This window comes from Pan troglodytes, chromosome 3 (assembly GCF_028858775.2).
Source record: "Pan troglodytes isolate AG18354 chromosome 3, NHGRI_mPanTro3-v2.0_pri, whole genome shotgun sequence".
NCBI lineage: Eukaryota > Metazoa > Chordata > Mammalia > Primates > Hominidae > Pan > Pan troglodytes.
Window position 1 is genome coordinate 83181110 of NC_072401.2, and position 26421 is coordinate 83207530.

Sequence of the window (26421 nt, forward strand, 5' to 3'; positions counted from 1 at the left end):
AGGTTGAACCCACTGGGCAGTTAGAAGGCTATTTTGCCCATTCCTGAAACAATCTGTGTTATTGGCCTTGAGCTATGGGGCGTGCTTGAGTTTATTTTCTGAATGTTTGCGAGGCACAATTAACTCAGGGAGGAGCCATATGTCATTACCCAGGACCCATTCTAGAGGTAATGTAGAGGTTTTCTCTCTCTCTCTCTTTTTTTTGGTTTGTTTTGTTTTTTGGAGAATGGAGTTTCACTCTTGTTGCCCAGGCTGGAGTACAATGGCACAATTTCGGCTCACCGCAACCACCGCTTCCCGGGTTCAAGCAATTCTCCTGCCTCAGCATCCCAAGTAGCTGGGATTACAGGCACGTGCCACCACACCCGGCTAATTTTTGTATTTTTAGTAGAGACAGGGTTTTGTCATCTTGGCCATGATGAAACCTCCAGGCTGGACGAAACTCACCTGAGCTCCTGACCTCAGGTGATCCGCCCACCTCATCCTCCCAAAGTGCTGGGATTATAGGTGTGAGCCTCTGGGCCCAGCCTCTTTTGCTTGATTTTTTAAAGACAGGATCTTGCCCAGGCTGGAGTGCAGTGGCATGATTATAGCTCACTGCAGCCTACAATTCCTGGACTCGAGGGAATCTCCTACTTCTGTTTCCTAAGTAGTTGGAACTACAGGGACATGCTACCACACTTGGCTAATGTTTTTAAAAATTTTTGTAGAGACGAGGTCTAGTTTTATGGCCCAGCCTCGCTCAAACTCCTGGCCTCTAGCTATCCTCCCACCTTGGCCTCCCAAAGTGCTGGGATTATAGGCTTGAGGCACTGCACCCAGCCCCTAGATAATTTTTCGAATTTTTATGAATTTAAAACAATTGAGGGTGTTGTTCTCAAACAGGAATTCAAACCAAAACAGAAAATTTATAACATGATGTGGCTAATCCATGAAGCAAAGCTGTAGTTCCACAGAGCTAGAAGAAAACTCACTGAGGGTTTATAAAGCATGGTACCAAATATATTTATACTAGTTATTGTTCTGAGGGGAGATTTTATTATTGACAGCTTTGAGCTTTTGTTCAATTTGAAGGATAAGAGTTTCTTCTGTTCAGGTGCTTTTGTTTAAGCTGTTACATGGGAGATGGTCTTGCAGAGAGCCTTCTAAAAACAAATTTCAATTTCAAGGGAAACGAAATAGCAACATTAACATCAGTGCAGTTTTTTTTTTTCTTTTTGAAACACTGAAACATTTTTTATTTTGTGAGATGAGTCAGAGTCTCCCTCTGTTGCCCAGGCTGGAGTGCAGTGGCATGATCTCAGCTCACTGCAACCTCTGCCTCCCAGGTTCAAGCAATTCTCCTGCCTCAGCCTCCCAAGTAGCTGGGATTACAGGCGCGTGCCACCATACCCAGCTAATTTTTTATATTTTTGGTAGAGACAGGGTTTCACCTTGTTGGCCAGGCTGGTCTCGAACTCCTGACCTCAAGTGATCTGCCCGCCTCGACCTCCCAAAGTGCTGAGATTACAGGCATGAGCCATCGGCCCAGCCTGAAACTTTCCTTTTAATCTCAAAACAAAATGGGAATAGTTTTGCCATTACATATGCTTAACATTTATAAACTAAAAACTGAACTCAAAAGCATAATTAAATAACATTTTATTGCAAATGAAAAATATACAAACATTTAAGATTTATAAACTTTCTAAAATCAACAGTAAAAACACTTGCAAAATATAAGGCTTCATGAACAGTTTATTCAAAATATTTGAGAACATTTTATATATTCATATATTTTTCCACAAAGCTTTGTTGGCGGGGCTAAATAGCATTTAGTTCAGTTTTTCTGGTTTTATTAAGAAAAATATTTTTATTGGAATAATTTTGTATTGGTGTTGAGATAGTATGATGAATTCACTTTCACTTGCATTATTTAAAATGAGATAATGTGACAAATTGAGAAAAGATGAATGTATAAAAATAGGCACTCAATGGTCCTTTTAAGTCTCTAGTGACAAGACTGTAAGAATTCAAATGTTGATTCAAAGAAAAGTACATTTTACTAAGTGCCTATTATCAGGCATAATGCCAGATGCTTTCCATGTATTTAATACTTTAAAATATGTGTTAATTTCATGTGCTAAATCCAAAGGGTCTTATGAAAATTGTGCAACCTGAACTTATAATAAATAACCATTGACCTAAGAATAAAATTGTAAGACAAAAGTATAATGAAACTTATCTTTACAGAAGTAGGAAAATCTTTCCATTTGTCCTGTGTGAGCACAACTTTGTAATCCTTAATAACACACATGCAGATATTCACATGATAAATCTTAAGATATGTACATGATGACAAAGTATTAAAATATATACATAAACTACCAGTTAAGACTAATAGTCTGAATATAGGGGTCCAGCATTTTATTCTTCCTTAGAAAATATCTTCCTATTTGGGAATTTTTTTTTTTTTTTTTGAGACGGAGTCTTGCTGTTACCCAGGCTGGAGTGCGGTGGCACAATCTTGGCTCACTGCAACCTGCCCCTCCTTGCTTCAAGCAATTCCCTGCCTCAGCCTCCGGGGTAGTTGGGATTATAGGCACCCGCAACCATGCCTGGCTAATTTTTGTATTTTTAGTAGAGACGGGGTTTCACCATGTTGGCCAGGCTGGTCTTGAACTCCTGTCCTTGTGATCTACCCGCCTCAGCCTCCCAAAGTGCTGGGATTACAGGTGTGAGCCACTGTACCCAGTCAAAAATTTTTTAGTGTTAGATTTGCAACAACATTTTTTTTTTAATGCATGTGCATCAGTAACTTTTACGTAGACAGTTTTCAAATATTTCATTGTTTCTCAGCATACTTCAACTCATTAAATCTTTCCCAGTCTTCCTCCTGGGCATGCATACATGTCAACATCAGTTCAATTTCCTGTCCAGGGTACACAATGAGCCTTGTGTTTGGGAACCTTTGACCTGGTCATAATGTACCAAGGGCAAACACCTTGTAAAAGGTGACACAAAGAAATGTCTGAAACTTAAATTCACCAGAACACAGAATCACCAGAGTCCCAGGTTGGATGTCAAGAAAAGTGCCATTAATTTCCTCACCAAGGTGTCCTAGAGAGATCAATAAAGTTCTTAATATTAAAAGAAAAAATATTAAAATTTCTGCAATTTTCAAATGCCACTTTATTAGAAGATACTTTTTTGGGTCAGGGTCTCACTCTTGTCACCCAGGCTGGAATGCAGTGGCACAATCGTAACTTACTGCAGCCTTGAACTCCTAAGCTCAAATGATCCTCCTGACTCAGCCTCTTGATGTTTTTTACATTTTTTAGAGACATGGGGTCTAGTTTATTGCCCAGGCTGGTCTCAAACTCCTGGGGACTAGAAATCCTCCCACCTGAGCCCCCCAAAGTGTTGGAATTACAGGTGTGAGCCATTGCCCAGACAGAAGACACTTTTACTACAAACTTGTGTTCATAGCTTATATATCTGATATACAAGTAAAGTGAAACAGCAATCAACAGAGTAAACACATTTTTGACCTGAGGTATCAACCCATGGACCTTCCATGGATTATCGATTTTCAAAAACGTAGAATGCATTAGAATTGCACTCAACACTAAACTATGCTGAAAAGACTATAATGTATAATGGAACATTAGGGCCTTGCAGCCATCTCAGGTAGGTTGTCATTGTGAACATCAGTCATTGTTTAGTAGAACTGTGGAAATGCTGAAGTTAGTTTAATCGAATTCTGAATAATAAAGTTTACCATTATTACCTCGGGTAGTCTTGAAGTAGCTTAGAAACAAAAACCAAACCTAATAACATTTAAGGTTAGAGCAGAAAAACATTCAGTCTACCTGAATTTTTTTTTTTTAATGACAACTTTTTGGTTAGGATTTTTGTTTTGAGAAAAATAAGATTAGTATAAAAATAAGATAGCCAATTTATTTTCCATAAAATCAATAAGTGACAGTAAATCTGTCCATCACATTAAAGACCACCAAAAATGTTATTCCTGCCATGCATTTGAAATGAGAGGGGAAAATTTTATAAACATTTTAATGTGCAAAAAAGGTATTTTCCTGCAGTAGCCCCTGAGATCTTAGTATTTTGTTTGCCAGGAAGTTAACTTTCTATCCTATTAGAATATATCTATTTTTAAAGGTTAGTAACTAATTATAATTTCCTTAATAAGGGTGAAAGTGCAAAATTTCAAGAGAGCCATTATGATAATTTGTTCAGATTTTTCACAAAGATTTTTCTAGTTGCTTCCAAACAGTCTGTGGAAAACTCATTCTTTAGGGATAAAACATTTGAGAGCAATTGAAATGTAGGATATAATCCTGAAATAATGTAGCAATCTTTTACAAAAATCTCTATATCAACAAGAAAAATAACCTTTAGGATAATAGTAAAAGAAAAGGAAAAAAAATGAACATAAGTGACTCCAAAGCTGAATTCACCTGGACTTCTTCAGAAACTCCATTTTGTCCTATGTCTTCCAGACCTGAGTTAATTAATGGAACCTGTGAAAACAATCACGTGTCTGTGTTTTTGTGAGAAGAAAACTTTTTCCTTTATCTGAAGTATTTTTCTCTTCCTCCGTTCTCCCTCTTTAACTGGTAGTAAATTCCTATGATAATGTCAATAAGTTACAATTCATAAACTCTTCATGGGTGGGTGTGTCTTGTGTATTCTAGCCCACTAACAAATAAAGCAGGCTTTTTTTTAAAATTTCTTTTTTCTTAAAATAACTAATTAGCTATCTAGTTTAAGAAGGAGGTGCAGAAGGAAGAACAAAGCACCCGTGATTTCACTTCTGTTTTAAAAAAAGTTTTTTAAAGCAAAAGCCCCTGGCCCTTTCTCTTCTTCTTTTTTGAGACAGGGCCTTGCTTTGTCACCCAGGCTGGAGCACAATGGCGCACTCTGGGCTCACGGCAGCCCCAACCTCGCAGAGTCAAGCAATCCTCCCACCTTAGGCTCCCAGGTGGCTGGAACTACAGGCGTGTGCCACCACGCCTGGCTAATTTTTGTATTTTTTGTAGAGACAGGGTCTCGCCTTGTGGCCCAGGGTGGTCTCGAACTCCTGAGCTCAAGTGATCTGTCTGCCTTGGCCTCCCAAACTGCTAGGATTACAGGTGTGAACCACCGTGCCTGGCCTCTCTTCTCAGTTTTAATATGAGAAATTACAGGATTATACCTTTCTGAAATCTTGTTGAGTTTGAAATTATGACTCAACGGAGAATATGACTGATACTGTGTCTATCAGAACACTGCTAACTGTATATTGGTGAATGACTGTAAGTCTAAAAATAGCCACCAAAGAAATGAAGAGCCACCTGGCAGAGACAAAGATATTGTGACCAGAAGAAGGAGATTATTCTGAGACACACATAGCTCTTTGACTTCTTTGATCCTTAGAGAGTATTTCAAAGTTTGTAGAAATTCTGGAGGATAATCAATTTGATTTTCAAATTCGATGGCCAAAAAAATGGCATTTTTACTTGGCCTCACGTCTAAATTAGTTAGAACTGCAAAAATGCTAACTTTCCTAGCAGTTCTTCCAAGAAGCAAGCATTCATTTTCCTCTTCGTGTGTCTCATATTGGTTAAAACTCAGTGTTTCTAGAGACTTCAGTCATCAGTTCTACTAAACAAGGTAACATCATCATTGTATCCCGGGGCTGAACACTCCAAGTTCTCTAGTAAAACATAATTGTTTTCATTGACATTCAGAGAGACGGCTTCTTTCTTAGCAGTGGATGTAAGCTCACTCCAAGTAATGTCAGTATTTTTAAAAGCATGTAGAAGGAAGATGCCAATGATAATAGTGAAGAATCCACTCAGGGTCCCAATGATATCTCCAGCTGTCATGCCATACCACTCTTGGAATAAGATGGCAGAGCAAGTCACTACCATGGATGTGAAGAATACATAATAAATGGGTGTCACAAGAGAGGTATTAAAGGTGTCCAGTGCCTTGTTGAGATAGTTAATCTGTGTAGTTACTGAAAGCACAAGTACAGCCAGCAAAACAAAGACCAGCGGATGTTTGTAAACTGGCTTCCATTCTATCAGCTCCTTAATGGCAATTCCCAGGCCTTTCACAGAAGAAACTGAAAACGCTCCAATCAAGGAACAGATTGAAATATAAACCAATATATTGGTCTGTCCTTTCTTGGGAGCCACAATCAAAATCAGCACCAAGGAGATCACAGTTATGATCACAGCAAAGGAAATAAACCCTGTTAGGAGGAGAAAAGAATTTGACTTTAGAAAATGCTCACAGGATTATACCTTTCTGAAATCTAACTGTTAGTCATGAGTTTAAGAGCATAGGTATTTTAGAAATAGAAGTGAGATCAAATTAAAAACAACATTCTATTGCATAGTTCTCAATATTTTACAAAGGATTTTCACAAACAAATCATTTAAATCTCACCAATACCACTATGAGCTAGGGCAAATATTATCAGATTAACTTTTTATTTTCAGAGGAAGAAAGTGGCAAAGATTTGATTTTGAATATATGTCTTTTGCCTCTACCATCCCCACCTCTCTCTTTCATTGTGTAACAGGGGAAGCATGAACACAAAAATAAGTTCTGCCATCTTTTCAGGAGAAATAATAATCAAACCTCACTGTGTCTCACAACCCACAATGCGGCCCACGATGTAGAAAGCTTATTACAATATTATTACAGATACTATTTGGTGAGGAGAGAAAGTGGAGCAGAATTTGAGTGGTTCTTTAGGTTGAATCACAGACCTGGGTCTCTCAATTTCATTTCCATTTCATGCAAAGATGTGACTTCCTCTTCTTGTGGGGCATGGATAACCATCACAGTTGACCCCAATATACTTAATATGCAGCCTATTTTCCCATGAATGTTCAAGTGCTCGTTTAAAAAGTAGGAAGATAATATTGCACTGTTGGGAGAGAAAAAATTAAAAATCACTATAGTTCAATTACCTTTTGATCCCATGGCAGCTCAGAAGTCACACTGTGGTACATGCCACCATGTATCCCAATGAGCTGACTGGAATATGCTATATGACACTGAAACCCTAGATTGGTTTGAAACTCAGAACTGATGGGCAATCAAATATGCTTCATTGTTTTTATATCTAAAGAGCTATAATATTCTATATCCCATAATCTTCCAGTGATCTTACAAGAGGTTCTACTCAAGTCATTTTCAATTTACCCATCTTTTCCTGTAAAGCCAAACAAAATAGAAAATCTTTTATATCTTACTGGCATGATACATTTAGAATATGTATGCCCATGGATGTTTCCAAGAAAGATACATTCCTAAAGAAAAATTACTCTGCTCAGGGCTAATAATCAGCTAGTTCACACCACTACAATCAAACGGACCAGGGGTATCCAATCTTTTGGCTTCCCTAGGCCACACTGGAAGAATTGTCTTGGGCAACACATAATATACAGTAACAGTAATGATAGCTAATGAGCTAAAGAAAAAAAATCACAAAAAAACTCATAATATTTTAAGACAGTTTACAAATTTATGTTGGGCCACATTCCAAGCCGTCCTGGGCCACATGCAGCCCATGGGCCATGGGTTGGAGAAGCTTGATACAGACTTTCAAAATATCAAAATACTTCCTTACCACCTGTTACTGCTCTGATACTTAGACCTATCCGGTACTGCTAATGCTTCAGTTGCTGTGGTTTCTGCAAGCCAGCCTCCTTCCTCTAATGCTCTGGCATCCCCATGAAGGCAATTAAGTACCCGTCTGTCCTCAAGATTATGATAAATTACCAGGTACTTTCCTAGAGTTGCCCTCATGTGGCCACTTTTAGGACTGCAGCCTTAGTGAAGATACTACTATTACTACTACTACTACTAGCTATTCATTGCATAGACAAGTGTTTGAAGTGCTTTATGTGTATTAACTCACTTAATTTTCATAACAATCCTATAAAGAAGCTAAAAAGAATTTAGTAGGCTCAATCATAAGTTTTATACTAGAGGTTGGTAATGAATAGAAAACAAAAAGACAAGAAAAGAACAGACAAAAATGTATATGCTTATCAAACACATTCATTTGGGATCATAATAAACTCAGAAAAATTAGATCCACATTCCATGAAATAGGAAAATTATTCCTGTTTCCACTATCAAAACTACAGGGTCTCCAAACAGAAGTATCCAGCAAACAATGCAAGAATTGTAGTGAGAGTTAAAATTTAACCAAAACACCATGCTTGCAAAAGTCCTCTGATAACTATGGTCATTAACCACTATGATGAGAAAAAGAATTGACAGGACTCTGGCAATTTGTTCTGATGAGAGATTTAAAAAATCTTCTATGCTTCATTGCAGTGTTACAAATGTAAAACACATTTATGTTAGTAGGAAATCCAACTCACTGTGTCTTAGGTTTTTAAAATAATAATGTGACAGTCTGTTTCCTATTTCTACTGTTATTTTATAGTCTTCTCAAGTTATTTTTGTGATTTCAGGCAAGAAAAAGTATTGTTCTCACTTTATGAATGAGTAAACTGAGCCTGAGTGACTTGACCAAAGCTTCCCAGGAGCCTCAGAAATAATTTGGGTTCATCTAGACTTTTAGAGCCCAGGTTGGTCTAGATTTGTGTGTTTGCTTTTAGATATCCACAGCCATATGTTTATTATGGTTTAAGTTTATCTTGGTCTTAAAATACCTACAGAAGCCAAGTTCCCTGTTGCTCACATACCTTATGAGAACACTCAAAGCACCCAGAGGGGTGACCAAGGTGGCAGGTGCAAAAGCATAAGCAGCAAAATTTGCAGCCTCTCCTGCTCCCACTAGAAAGCAAGCAGAGATATTGATATAAAAAATGGGCTTACTTGTCAGAAGAGAAAAACAAATGACTCATGCAAAGCAGTGGACTTTTAACCCAAATACATGGGAAGATCTAGCTAAAAAGAATGATGTAACATGTTTTATAGCAGGTAGGAGATAATTAATATTAAGAGATGCAGACAAACTGTAATACCAGGTGATACAAACTCAAAAGATGCAAAAAATGGTGATAGATGAGTACTCATTTTAAATGGCTTTCAATAGAAATTTTTAGCTACTTCAATATTGAAGACATATTTGGTGACTCTAATGAAATCTAGTAGAGGTAGCTTTGTAGTAAGCAGAGAATTATTTCACTTGCTCAAGAATACCTACAGCTTTGTAGGTTACCCACAGAAACCAAAACCAGCTTGGAAAATTAGAATGGTTAAATCTGGTGTGGAGGTAGGGAATAGCCAGAAATACCTGCCATAGGCCCATGAAGTTAGATATCCCTCTATTGTAAGTGATCTACAAGCAAGTAACAGTATCTCAGTAGCTTAACGAGATCCAGGCAGCTGTTTTAAAGTCATGATATGCTCCTGAATGTAATCTTTTTCTTATCTGAGGAACTCTAGACTTGCATGATATAGTGTGCTATAAATAACTTCTAGCGTGAGAGAAATCCCTTCAAGAGCTGGGCTCTGGTACTGGGGCCAAGTTATTCTCACAGAACACAGTGGGAAACTTGCCCACAGAATGTAGTATTTCATGCTGGCAACTACACCAGGCAAATGCTTATTGTAGAGAGAGAAAGGAACACCAGCATGATTTTTTTCTTTTTCCCTTTATCTGGCTGCTATGCTACATCCCCCCAAATCTATAGGAGTATTCACCATTAGGAAAACATCATTAAACAAATCTAAACTTACAGAACAGAATAATTAAGACATTGCTCTCATCGAAAGAATCACGGCAAGGCCGGGCATGGTGACTCATGCCTGTAATCCCAGCACTTTGGGAGGCAGAGGGGAGAAGATCACTTGAGGTCAGGCGTTCGAGATCAGCCTGGCCAACATGGTGAAACCCCATCTCTACTAAAAATACAAAAACTAACCGGGTGTGGTGGCAAGCGTTTTTAATCCCAGCTACTCTGGAGGCTGAGGCAGGAGAATCGTTTGAATCTGGGAGGCGGAGGTTGCAGTGAACCAAGATCATGCCACTGCACTCCAGCCTGGACGACAAGAGCGAGACTCTGTCTAAAAAAAACCGTGGCAGTTTTCTTGGAATATTAAGGTTTCCTTGGATACTTTATATTATTTATATTTTTATCTTTATAGATAGCTTTCCAGGAAAACATCAACTTCATGATTAAAGTACTGTATATATATCACTTACTTAATCTCTAATGTATGCTTTTCTCTCTTCAATACTGACATAAACTTTTTTACATGGTGAAAACAAAATTGCAAATGTAGTCACATAATACTCTCCTCATATTTTCATTATAAAGTATGGGTAGAGGGTGGGGAGATGCAAGTAAGACAGAAAAAGAGAAAGATCCAAATACCTATCTGGAATCTTCCCAGACAGCCCTTGTCAATTTTTATTCAAATAAAGAAAATGGATGTAAAAGCACCCTAAAAACTGAAAGGGTGGCCGGGCGTGGTGGCTCACGCCTGTAATCACAGCACTTCTGAAGGCCGAGGTGGGTGACCTGAGGTCAGGAGTTCGAGACCAGCCTGGCCAACATGGTGAGAACTTGTCTCTACTAAAAATACAAAAATTAGCTGGGTGTGGTGGTGTGTGCCTGTAATCCCAGGTACTCGGGAGGCTGAGGCAGGAGAATCGCTTGAACCTGGGATGCAGAGGCTGCAGTGGGCCGAGATCCTGCCAGTGCACTCCAGCCTGGGCCACAGAGCAGGACTCCATCTCAAAAAAAACGAAACAAAAAACAAAAAAACCCCCAAAAAATCCACAATAAACAAAAACTGAAGGGGCTATACATATTTAAATTCTCTTTATTAATCATCCTTTTAGATTCCACCATTTATTAAAGAAAAGGTACCCAGTTCCTTCTCATAACAGGATCTTACAAATACTGAAATGTGTTGCTTGGTTTGGGGAAATTCAGGGAAGCTTTAAGACTCCTGGCTACAGAGGGAATTTATGATGCCCTTTTTGAGGGGAGCCTCCGCTTTGGGATTTAAGAAATTTCACTTAGTGGGGAGACTGAAGTCAGCAAAAATGGCTGAGGGAGATGAACACTGCCTTCTATTTGGACATCACATTAGCATTTAGAAAGTGCTTTCAGATCCTTAAAGTCTAGTTTAATCCTCACAGCAGGTCTGGGAGGAAGGAGAGTGCTGACACCCCTCATTTCTTCTCCATTTGTTCAGTACCAAGCAGCCACAGAAGCCTTTCACTTACCCGTGTTGTCCTGGCAAGGAAACTGTACTCTTTCTTGAGAAAATATGCAGCTACAATAGTCACAGGTTCAAATTAGGAGGTGGGAAAATATGAAAGAAAAGTACTTTTCTCTATTGTTATGGTGAAGAAAATACAAGAAGTCTGTGGTTAAAATGTAATATTTCAAAGGTCAACTTTTTCCCTTGCATTCCAGGACAGTACTGAGAGCACAGGGGGTGGGAAATAAGAGTAAAAATTAATTTATTTATATATAATAGTATATATAGGACAATATATTGACTAACACAAAAATGTTTAGACTTAAATTCCATCCTTGTTCCATTCTTGACAGGAAGATTAACCAATTATGAAAAATTTCATGTAATCTATTTACTATCTTACAAATAAACAGTATTCTCAGTATTAAAAACTTACTTGACAGCAATCCTACCCACCAGAGCCATTCCTTCAGGTAAGAATGTCCACCTTGTCCTAAAATACAAAAAGTAAAAATTAACAAAAAATGGGTTCTACACTGGAGGAAGGTTTGAAGAATTGACTTCTAGGAAGCATACTGGATTATGGTTAGAAAAGTTAAGTCAGTAAATCTAAAGTCTCTTAGCTTATTTACTTGGTCATTTCCAAAGCTCTTCTAAAGCTTTTTTCCCCCCAATTTACAATGATTTAACAAATCCCCTAATGGATTAATTGCATTTAGATTTTTTTCCATGTTTCTGTTATAAATATAATGCTCTCACGAACCTCCCTACGCATTTACCTTTGCAACACTGGAATGATTATTTCTTCACGATAAATTCCTAAAAGTGTAATTGTTGGGTAGGAGGGAATGCATTTTTTAAAGAACTTTACATGTATTACCAAATTGCCCTCCAGAAAAGTTATGTCAATTTTTTTAAAAACTTTGCAAATTTGAGTCTTAAAATGGTATGTCATTTCAATCTGCATTTTTCTGTTTGTCACCCATTTTATTCTTTTATGAATCAGGAGTTCATTTTTGTTTTATTTTTCCTGATTTTTAAAATAGATTCAGGGGTACAAGTGTAGTTGTGTTACATAAATCTACTGTAAAGTCTGGCCTTTAGTGTATCTATCACCTGAATAGTGAACATTGAACCCAACAGGTAGTATTTCATCCCTCACCTGCTTCTACCCTTTTACCCTCCCACCTTTTGGAATCTCTAATGCCCATTATTCCACTTTGAATGTGCATGTGTACCCATGGTTTAGCTCCCACTTATAAGTGAGAACATGCAGCTTTTGATTTTCTGTTTCTGAGTCACTGCACTTAGGATAATGGCCTCCAGTTCCGTCCATGTTGCTGCAAAAGATATGATTTCATTTCTCTAACAGCTAAGTAGTATTCTATGGTGTGTGTATATAATTATACCACATTTTCTTTATCCAGTCCTCTGTCGATGGGCACTTAGGTGGATTTCATGACTTTGGTGTTGTGAATAGTGGTGTGATCAACATTTGAGTGCAAGTGTCTTTTCATAAAATGATTTCTTTTCCTTAAAGTAGATACCCAGTAGTGGGACTGCTGCATTAAAGGGCAGTTCTACTTTTAGTTCTCTGAGAGATCTCCATATTGTTTTCTGTAGTGGTTGTACTAATTTACATCCCCACCAACAGAGTATAAGCATTCCCTTTTCTCTGCATTCTTGTCAACATCTGTTGTTTTTTGACTTGTTAATAATAGCCATTCTGACTAGTGTAAGATGGTATCTCATTGTGGTTTTAATTTGCATTTCTCTGGTGATTAGTTACACTGAGGATTTTTTCATATATATGTTGGTCGCTTGCATGTCTTTTGAAAAATGTATGTTCATATCCTTTACCCACTTTTTCATGGGTTTGTTTTTTTCTTGTTGAGTTGTCTGAGTTCCTTGTAGATTCTGGGTATTAGACCTTTGTCAGATGCTTAGTTTGCAAGTATTTTCTCCTATTCTGCAGGCTGTCTTTTCACCCTGTTGATTATTTTTCTTGCTCTGCAGAAGCTTTTTACTTTAGGTCACATATGTCTATTTTTGTTTTTGTTGCATTTCCTTTTGAGGACTTAGTCACAAATTCTTTGCCTAGGCCAATGTCCAGAAAAGTTTTTCCTAGTTTTTCTTCTAGGGCTTTTATAGTTTCAGGTTTTACATTTAAGTTTTTAATCCATCTTGAGTAGGTTTTTGTATATGGTCAGATATAAGGTCCAGTTTCGTTCTTCTATATATGGTTCTACAATTTTCCTTGCACCATTTGTTGAATAGGGTAGCCGTTCCCTAGCGTATATTATTTTCAACTTTGTCAAAGATCAGTTGGTTGTAGGTATGTGGCTTTATTTCTGGGTTCTCTATTCTGTTCCACTGATCTATGTGTGTATTTTTATACCAGTACCATGCTGTTTTGGTTATCATAGCCTTATAGTATAATTTGAAGGTACTGTGATACCTCCAGCTTTGTTCTTTTTGCTTAGGATTGCTTAAAACTTTCTGTATGATGTTTCCATGTCATCCCTTTGTTTTTCCACAAATCATAAGTTTTTCTTAATTTGTAGGAAATTTTATTTAATCACCAGATTCACCGTATTTATGTCAGTCAGAGGTGTGGACATAAATACTTCATTTCAGCTATGGTTAAAATTAAAAACAGAAAACATAAATAGTAAATTACATTGGTAGTAATGAGGACTGTAAAGGGAAGAAGATGGTTGACATAAGAGCTTTTGAGAGTTTGGATTAGTCAATGAGAGAATAACAAGCATTGGGCAGATGCACTCTGCTTAACCTCTACCTTGTCATGCTGAAATCAAGTTTCTGTTTTGTCTACTGAAAAGGACAAAATGTTTTTAAGGTATTCAAAAGGTTATCTTCCTACTACTCTAATCTGTGACTTTGTCATTATATTTACTATAGAAAATGGAGTTTTCTTATCAATTTTAATATACTTAGCCCTCTGCATTTGACCTAATTGATTTTGTTATAATTAAACAGGATATATAAGCTATGAAGACTATTTTGCAAAGTAGTTAACTGTGCTTATTTAGGACTTTCTTCTTAAGAAATTGGCAAATTACTAACTTGGAATTATATTACAACCCTGGACCTGACTATTGTCTAGTTGGTATCTTTGGGTACTAGTGAAACAATATTTATTTATGTATGTTTATTGGTCATTACATTTACAAATAACTAAGTTGGAATTATGTTACCACACTGAACCTGACTATTGTCTAGTTGGTATCTCTTTGGGTACTAGTGAAACAATATTTACTTACGTATGTTTATTGGTCATTTGCATTTCTTATTTTGTTTGTTTCTTGTTTATATGCCATGTCTATTTTCTGTTAGGGTACTAACATTTTTACTTATTGACTGCAGTCACTTTTTATATATTATGAAATTATACTTTGTCACATATTTCATCATATTCCCCCCAATATATCATTTGCTTTTTAGTTTCAGTTAAAGTGTTTCCATACAGGATTTTTTTTGTCAATCTAGATAATCTCTTCCTTTATATAAAATAAATTATTTATCTTTATGCTTAGAAAAGCCTTCTTTTTTTAAAAAATTATTTCATTTTTTGGCCAGGCGCAGTGGCTCACACCTGTAATCCCAGCACTTTGGGAGGCCGAGGCGGGCGGATCATCTGAGGTCAGGAGTTTGAGACCAGCCTGTCCAACATGGTGAAACCCCGTCTCTACTAAAAATACAAAATTAGCTGGGCGTGATGGTGCATGCCTGTAATCCCAGCTACTTGGGAAGCTGAGGCAGGAGAATCGCTTGAACCTGGGAGGTGGAGGTTGCAGTGAGCCGAGATCATGCCACTGCACTCCAGCCTGGCCGACAGAGCAAAGCCCCATCTCAAAAAAAAAAAAAAAATTATTTTATTTTTAAATTAAATTCTAACCTATCTAGAATGTATTTTGCTGAATGGTGTGAAGCAGAACTTTCATGTTTTTCTCCTCTAATTTTTTCCAATTGTCTCAATACTTTGAATGATTTGTCCTTTCTCCACAGTTTCGAAATGTCACTTTTTAAAATAACAAATTCAATTGTTATATATACTTGGGTCCACTTATAAGTTTTAAATTATCTGTTATGATTTTGTCGCTTTAATGCCAGTATCAAATTGTTTTAATACAGCATATGTTTTCTTTTCTGATAGTACAAATCTCCTCTCAATAGTACTCTTTTATAAACTTGCTTGTGTAATTTATAATCATTGATTTTTTTCCATATGGATGTTAGAAAAATGCTTAGATCTTATAGTACACTTGATGAAAATGAATAGAAAACTCATGGTTAATGAAGGGATAGTCAGGTAGACCTACTTAGCATCTTAAGTGTCACTATAAATAGCAGCCTAATTCTATTGTTGTCCATTTATTAATTTAATAAATATCTATTAGGTGCCAAACACTGCTAGGGAAGGTTCCTGTTCTTGAGAATCTACTATCAATAAGCAAGTAAACCTGCCAGCAACAATAAAGAATACATGTACAACTAAAAATTATCCTAGGTATGGTGAGGGAAACTATTAGTGCAATGACAGAGAATAACGGGGGTGGGGTGGGGAGACCTGCTGTGAGAGGATGGTCAAGGAAGGCCTTTCTGAGGTGATGCTACTCACACTGAAGTCTGAAGGATGAGTGAGCTGAATGAAGGGCAGGGAGAAGAGTTCCACGCAATGGGAAGAGACCTGGGGGTGGGACAGAACCAGACGTATTCCAGGAACAAGAGAAAAGTAGGTGATGGGGAGAAAAGCAAGAGGAAGTTGGAGAGGTGGCAGAGATCAGAGACTGGGAGACACAGCTGACTCCATCAAGAAGATAGAGACTAAGATAAACCGAGCCAGTGAGTTATTATTACTGTAGCCTAGGATAATTCTTAGTTGTACATGTGTTCTTTTTTATTGCTGACAGGTTTACTTGCTTATTCATAGCAGATTCTCAAGAACAGGAACCTTCCCTAGCAGTGTTTGGCACCTAATAGATATTTATTAAATCAATAAATGGATAGCAATGGAATTAGGCTGCTATTTATAGTGACACTTAAGATGTTGAGTAGGTCTGCCTGACTATCCCTTCATTAACCATGAGTTTTCCATTCATTTTAATCAAAGACCTAAGTATTTTTCTAACATCCATATGGAAAAAAAATCAATAACTATAATTACACAAGCAAGTTTATAAGAGTATTGTTGAGATGTGGCCTTACAACAGGATCATTTCTGCAGTTAGAAACTTAAATTCATTAGTTGCATGTGTTTCTTACCAGCTCTAGTAAAGCCCTTGCTGGCCAGTTGCAAGAGGCCCTTCTTTTTCAGTATGAAGCTGGAGCCAATAAAAATACTTGAGCTTACTGCCAGTACCAAGCCCACATAAAGACTGTATTTGTTTTCTACATTTGCTGAAATGCTCAAGTTGTTTATGCTGTAATTCAGGTCCGTGTAGAGCACAGGAGAAGCCAGCAGCTGTGACACATTTGTGATCTCACACCAAGCCTGGGAGGAGTTTGGACAGACCAGAGACAGCACATATCCTGGAAAAAAGGAAAGAAGAGAATGTCAGGAATGAAAGGGAGAGGTATTAATGCTTACTGGCTTTCTGCAGGAAACAGAGCCTTGAGTGGATGGTACTGAAACATTTTACTACATGTAGGGAAGTCCCTAACAGTGGCCCACAGACCTATAGACACTGTCAATTTGGCTTGCACAGATATTTAAAAATGATTTTTAAGTGTTTAGCTGTCATCATTTAAAAATGAGCTATTTCACATGAAAGCCTGGATTCCCCCTATAAATTCGATCTGGGAACACTTATGTCTTTGTTCTGGTGAATCAGCAACTTGATGGAGCAGCGAATAGCTGTTCAGACCGGCTTGTGCTCAACAGTTCAACACAGCCCATCACATCCACTTCACTCTGCATTACCAGCCTGGCTACTGGAAAGCAGGGCTTGTGGGGCCTGAATGTAGGGAGAAAGCATAGCAACCTCAGTCTAGAAATCACATTGCAAGAAATCTGTTCGCTGGGCATGGTAACTCACACCTGTAATCCCAGCATTTTGGGAGGCCAAGGTGGGATGATTGCTTGATCCCAGGAGTTTGAGACCAGCCTGGGCAACATAGTGAAACCCCATCTGCATAAAAAAAATTGAAAAATTAACCGGGCGTGGTGGTGCACGTCTGTGGTCCAAGCTACTCGGGAGGCTGAGGTGGGAGGATCGCTTGAGCCCAGGAGGATGAAGCTGCAGCAAGCTGCGATCACACCACTGCACTCCAGCCTAGGTAACAGCAAGACCCTGTCTCGAAAAAGAAAAAAAGAAAAAAGAAATTGGCTGAGCATTATGGCTGTAATCCCAGCACTTTGGGTGGCCAAGGTGGGTGGATCACTTGAGATCAGGAGTTCAAGACCAGCCTGGCCAACATGGTGAAACCCCATCTCTACTAAAAATACAAAAATTAGCGGGGCATGGGCATGGTGGTGCATGCCTATAGTCCCAGCTACTCTGGAGGTGGAGGCAGGAGAATCACTTGAACCCAGGAGGCGGCTGCAGTGAGCTGAGATCGCGCCACTGCACTCCAGCCTGGGTGACAGAACGAGACTATCTCCAAAAAAAAAAAAAAAAGAAGAAATCTGTCTAACTCATTTGGTGGGGTATGAGTCATTTGGTGGGCATGAAGAGTTATATATTTCAAAAAACGTTTTAAAAATGGGTTTAGTTTTCTAGTTTAGTTGATTTTTCAGGTCTATTAATCCACTTTCTCCTAAAGAAAATAGAATCTAATAAAAAGAATTTAAATATCATTAGGCTTTTTAAAAAATGAGATTCAAAGAAGCATGTAAATCCCCTGAACCAAGTCCACTATTATAAATGTCTTGGAATTTTGAGGCTAAACACTAAAATACAAAATGAAAACGTTTTACACTATGTAAGAAACTTTTTATAATCTGTTCTCCACTTGAAAAGACACCAACAAGGTGACATTGTGACAAGATGTTCTGTCTTCCCATCTTTCCTTTAAAAATGGCAAATTCTCCCATTATGAATTACCCTAAACAAAAGAGGGTAAAGGAAAATTAATCAGAAACAATTTTGTAATTCAATTTTTAGAAAAGTTTTACATTTCAAAAATCTTAAGAAGGCATATAAGCAACAAGAGGCAGTTTGATCAAATGATGTCTTAGCAACAAGACTTGCATAAGTGGACCTATGTACCTCTGGCAAAGCTTCATGAAGCCACCTGAATTTTACCACATGCAAAGTTAAGAAACACCCATGAAGTTCAGGTCTGGAAAATAATAAAATAATGGAATTCAAGGTTTTCATGACTATTATTTCATTTATCTCTGTAATTTGAAAATGATCCAACTTTGTTTCAGAAATCCAGAATAGTTGGACATGGTGGCTCACCCTTGTAATCCCAGCACTTAGGGAGGCAGAGGCTGGAGGTTTGCTTGAGCCCCGGAATTCAAGACCAGCCTGGGCAATATAGCGAGATCTCCACAAAAACAAAAACAAAAAAAACAAAACAAAGAAATAGAAATCCAGAATAAACTCAAAGTCAAAACTAAATAACCTAACTGCTGCAAATTTTCATTTCTTTTTTTTCTGAGACAGGGTCTCACTCTGTCACCCAGGCTGTAGTGCAGTGGTGTCATCACGGCTCACTGCAACCTTGACCTCCCGGGTTTAAATGATCCTCCCATCTCAGCCTCCCAAGTAGCTGGAACCACAGGCATGCACCACCATGCCCAGCTAATTTTTTTAGTTTTTTTTGTAGAGATGGGCTCTCACTACGTTGGCCAGGCTGATGCTGCAAATTTTCAAGCAAGCTAGCCCTTAGCAATCTTGTTCCACACGATGTTTATCTCATCTAAGCCCCAAGAAGGGAAAGTGATTAAGTATATTTTTGTAAGAATTTTGATTACATTCATTCCTAAGAAAACATCGGACCTGACTTACCAGTGAATTCCATGTCTGCATTCATGTCATTTACTATGCAGTTAACATAACCACTCCAAAACTTTGTCTCTGAAATCAGTGTGGGTGGATCTCATTCCAGTGAAACAATATTCCTTCTAAGCTGTTGATACAGCAAAATGTTTCTGACATTGTAGGGGGTGTGGGAGCAGAGGGTCATAAGGGAGATCAAATGATCACTGTTGCATTTTGCAAGTTCTCATTGCAAATGGCAGGCATGAATGCTCCAAGTTTTATGGCAGGAAAAATAATAAAAATCTTGTCTGGTTACTGACCTTAGGACTTAAATTGTTTTATGCTTTGGGAACATGTTAGGGAGAGAGCCTACAGCAGATATGAGTGAAAGAGGAAAGAAAGGATGGGTTAGTGGATGTGGAGTGGCCTACGGGAGAAGGGAAGAGATGGGTAATGGATGGTGTGTGGGCAGGGAATTTGGAGTGTTTTAAAGGAATCAAAGACATCTCAAGTCACAATTGGCTTATCAAGATTTAAGTAAGCACAGTAATTTTCCAGGAGTTTAATCCAGACTTTATTCCACAGAAAGAGAACATCTACTCCATTCATTATGCTTCATTTTTAACAGACACTATCAATAGTCCTCTAAAGTGACTGTACCAAAGTACACTCGCTAGCCACGAACATGTACTTCTTCTTTGATGTTATTTTTCTAAATAGAGAATAATGAATATTTAGGAAATATATATTATAAATATATATATATATACACACCAATGTATCAACCAGCCAGTTTAAGAAATAAAGCATCAACCCTCAGAGTTAGTAACTATCCTGATTTTCTCTTTAACATTCTTTTGCTTAAAAAAAGATTTTCTCCATATATCTTGAAAATGCTTTTGCCTCTTTTTGCACCTATGAAAGTGTAATGATAAAGAATTTGTTCTTAGGTGACTTGTTTTTGAGATTCATCAAAACATGATGCATGAGGCTGCAGGATTTGTTTTTTCCCCACTGTTCTAGAGAATTCCACTGTATAACTATCACACAACTAATTTTTCTGTTTTATAGTTGATTGATATTTAAGTAATTTACAGGTCCTACAAACAGTACTTCTAATGTTCTTATATTATGTTGAACTATATGAAATTGATGATAACTGAACAATTTGAACCCTATGACAAGTAGTTTCATATGTTTCAACCTAATATTTATCTTCTATGTACAGGTGTAATAGTTTACATACACACACCTTTAACATTTAAAAATGAAGATCTACTATCTATAATCATGGGCAAGTTGAGTAATGGCTCTTGGTTTCAGTTTCCGCATCTGTAAAATGAGGGACTTTGACTCAATGATTCTAAAGTTTGATCATAACCTATGTTTGTTCTCAGAATTACTTACAATACTGGTGCCTCATAAATGTTGCTGATGGACCAGTTCTAAACTCATAGGCACTGATAGAGGAGAGATATTTTAAAGAAACTGATGCCAATATATTAAGTGACACTGGCCAAAGTTATGTAACTGCTAAAACCAGGGCCAAGTAACCCAATTCCCAGCCAGCATTCTATTTCAGAAAAATAAAAACATAAAGTACAAGAAAAAGCCAGTTGAAATTTATTATTCATGTTTATATAAGGATGAAATGCTTTAAATAATTTGTCAAATATTTGCCTATAGAGAATAATAATATAAATTTAAATAATAATTTAAATTATCCAGTTTATTACATGGAATAGAAATCTGGTTTTAAGAAAGTCAATAATTGTATAAAACTACCTTTTTAATCACCGCAAGATATTTCCAGTTGGGGGTCTCACCATTTATTCTACTGTGATAGTTTGGATTATTATTCATTCAATATTCAGCCCCTTACCTTTCCCAATGTGGGCAAAGGTGCTTCACCTGATGTTGGGCTGGAAGTAAGTTGGTGGCCAATGGGAAGTCAGCAGAAGTGATATGAAGCTAGATTTCAAAGATGCTTATGTGGTTGGGTTTACTCATTTGCATCTCTGTAATTCCCTGAGGAGCTGCTGTCCCTTCAGCCTCTGCACCCAAATGAAGACACATGGAGCAGATCTGAGCTCATCCCACATGAAGGAGCCAAACCCAGGTGGACATTAGCCTGAAGCAGAGACATATAGGTGAGCCCCATCTAGATCAGTCAACCTTCAGCTGACCTAGAAACCTAAGCAAGAATATGTGATATACCTGCCTATTCATATTAGCATAGGAATGACTGAATGAAATCTCTTTATATCTGTTACAATTTATTCTCCAAACGCTAACCAGTGGGAAGTAGGTTATATCACTCCCTGGCTTAATACTCCCTGTCCCCTGTCATGGTTTTTCATCTCAACTTACAACAAAATCTCAACTCCTCACTAACTTTGAACTTTAAAGCTTCTCATGCTCTGAAACTGGCTCGTCTCTGACATCATATTGCATTACTCTCCCTCTCACCCCTCTCTGAAACACTAATCTTCTTTTCCTTCATTCAACAAATATGTATGGTGTACTACCTGTTGGGCATTTTCTAGAATCTGGAGATAGAAAAATGAATACAGCAATGGTCCCGCTCTCTTATATTCCAGTGGGGGCAGATAGGATTAACAAACAAATAACTATACGTATGTTAAGAGTGCCATAGCAAGTAGTAAAAGCAGCATCAAGGAATATATTTTTTAAAACAGGATTAAACAAAAGAGCCTCTCTGCTAAGTCTAAAAGCAGAAACCCTGAGGGGTTGAAGAAACTGCAGTCAGCCAGGTTGCCTGGGGTGACAGAAAGGGAGATGGTATGAGATGTGGCTAAAGAGTAGGTGGGAGAAGGATCAGGTGAAATGAACCTTTAGACAAGTAGGTCTGATCTTGTCATTCCTCCTTCCAAAACTCCACAAGGGCTTCCCTTCTCATTCCGAAAAAAATCCAAAATTCCCACTATAGCCTATAAGGCCCTGTGGAATCCTGTCTCCAGCTGCCTAACCTCATTCCCTACTATTGCCTTTTCTTCTGTTCCTTTCATAGAATAAGTTCCTTCTCACCTTAAGCTTTTTAAAAAGCAGCTGTTCCTGAGCCTGTTACAGAGTGCTGGCTGGCATAGCTAGCTTCTTCTGAGTGAGAGGACTAAGCAACTCAGAGAGGCCTTTCCTGCCTTCCCAATCTAAAGGAACCTCTCAGGCACTTTCCATCATATGTTCCCAATCAAATAGACTTCCTCATATGGCTTAATTACAGCTTTATAACAACCTTCATACATATTTGAATTTGTTTCTTTTAAAGATAATTTTGGATTAGAGACTCTTTTGAAGCATCTATAGCTTTAAAAGTCAAAACCAATGTGGGGTGGGGGATGGCTCATGCCTGTAAACCCAGCACTTTGGGATGCCAAGGTAGGAGTATCACTTGAAGTCAGGAGTTCAAGACCAGCCTGGTCAACACAGTGAAACCCGTATTAAAAATACAAAAATTAGCTGGGCATGGTGGCATGTGCCTGTATTCCCAGCTACTTGAGAGGCTGAGGCAGGAGAATTGCTTGAACCCAGGTGGAAGTTGCAGTGAGCTGAAATTGCACCACTGCATGCCATCCTGGGTGACGGAGTGGCACTCTGCCTCAAAAAAACAAAAAAAAGTCAAAACCAAAGTATGAAATTAACTTTTTCTTCATGGAAGTTCAACTGGAATGTTCTATCTTCAGATCTCATGACTGACCCCTTGTCATTTGGGTCTCAGCTTGAATATCACTTTCGTAAGGGGCTTTCATTGAATACCCAATCTAAACATCCCAACACTCTTGATACATTACTGCTATTATAATGATCTTTTAAATTACTTTGTTTCTTGCATAGTAGCTGCCATCTGAACAGTAAGGTGCCTGAGAGCAGGAACCTAGTCCTAGAGTCTGGGACCAGACTGTCTTGCAGATCCCTCTATCCTAGCACCTATGCCAGTGCTTGGCACATGGGACTCTTGTTATTTGAATGAACAAGTGAAAAATTGAGTCTTTGTTTACTCCATGTCAAGCTCTGAGTGGTGTAGTTCATATGTAATCCCACCTGCACCTACTCTTCAGAACTGTAAACTGGAGGGATGACCCCCAATTTATAGACAGGAAAATGCTCAAGGAAGCTAAGTTACAGCTCAGACTGTCTGATGCCAAAGCCTAATCTCTTCCCACTACTAATAACGTGCATTCAGATTTCTAAGTCTTTCTCACCAGCTTTTCACACAATTAATTACCATGGTTAATCACAGGTATTAAGCCTGGAGCTTAAATGTTTCTTGTTGGAACTCAATGCATAAGCAAAGCAGGAAAAACATCCAGAAGCTCAAACAAGTGGGTGTAATTCATATACCTTCCTTACTTACAGATCCTTGGGTAAACAAGTGTGGGTGTGTTAGTAACCGTCAGATTTGCTGGGTTAGAAATTATTTAGAAAAAGGGCACACAACCTGACTCTCTAGGAAATAATTCTAGATTCAGCTGCCTTAAAATTTTTGTTTTTTAATAGTTTGTGAGTTGTTCAGGCGTTATTGCTCTTTTTCAGAAAAAAAGACTAGAAAATAATTCTAGATCCAGCGGCCTTAAAAAAAATTTTTTTTAATAGCTTGTGAATTGTTCAGGCATTTTTCTCCTTTTTTTGGTGTCCCTTCTCTTCCTTGCTGGCATGGTTTGGACGAGCTCACTTGTTAAAAAGGAATAAGCTGGAAGAGTCAAGAGGAGAGGAAACTAGGGAAGTTGCGAGCACCTTTGCAAAGGTGTATATGTATATACATATATATATATGTGTGTAAGGGAACTATATATATGTGTGTATATATATAGTAGTTCTTACCATGCCTTTCACTGCCTCCCTTCCCCTTTACTGCATTATCAGGTAAATTAAAAAGCTGCTTTCCCCTTGGTACGGCGAAAACCATCATTTCAATGTATCTACATCCTTCCAGTCGCTCCCCCTACCCGCTTCCCTACTTTTATCGGGGCCTTCTGTATGGAGACTGCAGAAAACCCGCCAGTGTTGCGAACACTTGGCGAAGGGCAAGGAGCCTCGCCCAGAGATTTCACGGAGCTCAGGTGAGAAGCAGTAAGAAGAGCCTGCAAACGAGTGCTCCCGGTTCCAGGTTTCCTCTCCAGTACGGCTCTCGCCTTAAGCAGCCAAAGAGTGACTGCACAGCGAGTCAGACAGGCTCATGGGTTTGGAGACCTTTTCATTTCCAAGGAAGAGGAGAGACGTGGGCGGCCCAGACTTGCCCAACGCCCACCCCCGCGGCCCCGGGCGCCCAACCTCTCGCGGTGCTCGATCCCCGGGAGCCAGCGCAGGGCGCAGCGCAGAACTCCCACGGGCCCCCCAGGCAGACACGCCCTCTGCCCACCGGGTGACGTCGGCCGCAGACTCTGGAAGGGAGCCTGAGTCAGAGGAAACGTCCTTCTCAGAGGGACTCGGGATTCTTCCCATAGCATCCTGAATTTCCCCGTCCCACACGCAGCACGCGGTAATTTACACGGGTCGGCCTCGCGAATCGAGTGGGAGTCCCACCTGCCTTATTCCACTGAGGTTTTCCAGCACAGCCCGAATCGCCTAGGCACCCATAAATAAGTGTTGAACGCCTGGCTGGACGGCCGACTGACTGAATGAATGAATGAGTGAACGACTACGTTTAGAGTCGGTACAGCCCCCCTTTCCAGTCTCCGCAAGTATCCGGGGACCGCCCACCCGGTCTCTTCGCCACCCAGCTGCCAGGTCCCTCGGCTCAGGGCAGACACAAACCTTCTCGGCAGGGCTCTCCGGGCGGCAGCCTCACCTGTGCCCCCATGGCCCCGGGAGCGGGCTTCCGGAACGCGGGCGCTTGCTCCTCACCTGGGCCTCTCCACACGCACCCGCGGCGGGCGGGGCAGCGGGGTCTGGGAATGGGGCGCCCTGACCCCGCCCCCGGGGCAGCCTCCGCCAATGGGCATGGCCAGGCGGGGCCTCAGCGCCAGCCGAGCCCTGCTGCCCGGGGCTTGTTGCGAATTATCAGGGCCCCCGCAGGCCTGGGAGCGGCCTGTGATAACTGGTGTATCTGGCAGGAGTAGCAGCTGCCCCTTGGCGCGACTGCTGGAGCCGCGAACTAGAGAAACACAGACACGCCTCATAGAGCAACGGCGTCTCTCGGAGCGTGGAGCCCGCCAAGGCAACTCCGGGAATTGAGTGGAGTGGAGGCTGCACTGAGGCCCCCTTCTGGCTCCTCTCTGGTCGAAAAGGCTCCCCCGCTAGAGAGAGCCCTGCTGCTTTTGGAAGACTTCAGGTGTTAGTTGCTTTGCACCGAAGCTGCTGACTGCTGGGGTTCTGCGCCGATTGCCAGGCTCAAGTTTATTTTGGGGGCTGCTGAGCAGACTTTGCCCTTCTGTGCTGTTATCAGCTTCTGTCGCTGTCCGTCCACGCCCGCTATATCCATCCACTCCCCGTTCTGTCTCCAGCAGGCAACTCCCCCTACCCTGCCCCATTTTCTGGGTCATAGGGATATTTGAAATAAACCTTTAAGGGAAAAGCAATGCCAAAACTGGAAAGACCTATTCCCACAAATTATTAATAACTAATGTTTATGATATCCTTGTTACACCATACATATGCAGGCACATTATGTATTAATTAAATCTCACAGCAGTCTATTAACGCTCAGTTTACAGATGAGGGATTAGAGGCAAAGAGTGAGGTTAAGTAACCAAACCAAGGTTGGAAGACCTGATAGCAGGTATTTACAAAACAAGGAGTGGGCAGGGCTGGCGGGTGGCTCACCCCTGTAATCACAGCACTTTGGGAGGTTGAGGCGAGTGGCTCTCTTGAGTCCACAAGTTCGAGACTAGCCTGGGCATCATGGTGAAACCCTGTCTCTACAAAAATTAGCCAGGTGTGGTGGTGTACTCCTGTAGTCTCAGCTACTCAGGAGGCTGAGGTGGGAGGACGGATGACTTGAGCCCAGGAGGTGGAGGCTACAGTGAGAGATGATCGAACCACTGCACTCTAGTCCAGGCAACAGAGTGAGACCCTGTCTCAAGAAAAAAAAGGTGAGGGGTGGGGCAGTGAACAATTCGGGCTCAAACCCTCACCAGGGAGAACTGGGGTGCCTTTGTGCTCTGGCATTTTAACACTGAGGAAAATATTCTCATGTACTCAGGTAGCCTTTGTTCTAAGTAGGCATGAACAGTGCTATTAATTTTATTACCTAAGAGTTTCATAGCAGAGGCCTCAATCTTGTTTTTCTTGTTCTTAGGCGGATGAGAGAAGAGCTAAG

General features: G+C 39.6%; 1 protein-coding gene across 2 annotated transcripts; it reads right to left on the reverse strand.

Annotated features, from left to right (window-relative positions):
- Positions 1-1717: 1717 nt before the first annotated feature.
- Positions 1718-25356, reverse strand: NIPAL1 (NIPA like domain containing 1). 2 transcript variants are annotated; one of them, XR_010156318.1, is made up of 7 exons: positions 24918-25356; positions 16480-16746; positions 11630-11686; positions 8718-8808; positions 6762-6922; positions 4458-6238; positions 1718-3099 (listed from the first exon to the last, which is right to left on the reverse strand). XR_010156318.1 is itself a non-coding variant. In XM_016951785.4 (6 exons), exons 1-6 carry the CDS (start codon positions 24961-24963, stop codon positions 5628-5630), a joined length of 1233 nt encoding a protein of 410 aa, XP_016807274.1. In that variant the 5' UTR covers positions 24964-25054; the 3' UTR covers positions 1718-5627. The 2 variants fall into 2 exon arrangements, 1 of the variants encoding a protein (XP_016807274.1); XM_016951785.4 differs by having other exon boundaries at positions 1718-6238; positions 24918-25054.
- Between the last annotated feature and the right edge of the window lie 1065 nt (positions 25357-26421).

Excerpts from the sequence above, each read along its gene's own strand:
- NIPAL1 (XM_016951785.4), bottom strand. The coding sequence starts at position 24,963 with ATGGGGGCACAGGTGAGGCTGCCGCCCGGAGAGCCCTGCCGAGAAG. Across the intron at positions 6,923-8,717 it reads GCTTTGAGTGTTCTCATAAG|TGCAATATTATCTTCCTACT; the intron begins GTATGTGAGCAA and ends CTCTCCCAACAG. Across the intron at positions 6,239-6,761 it reads AATGAAATTGAGAGACCCAG|GGTTTATTTCCTTTGCTGTG; the intron begins GTCTGTGATTCA and ends TCCTCCTAACAG.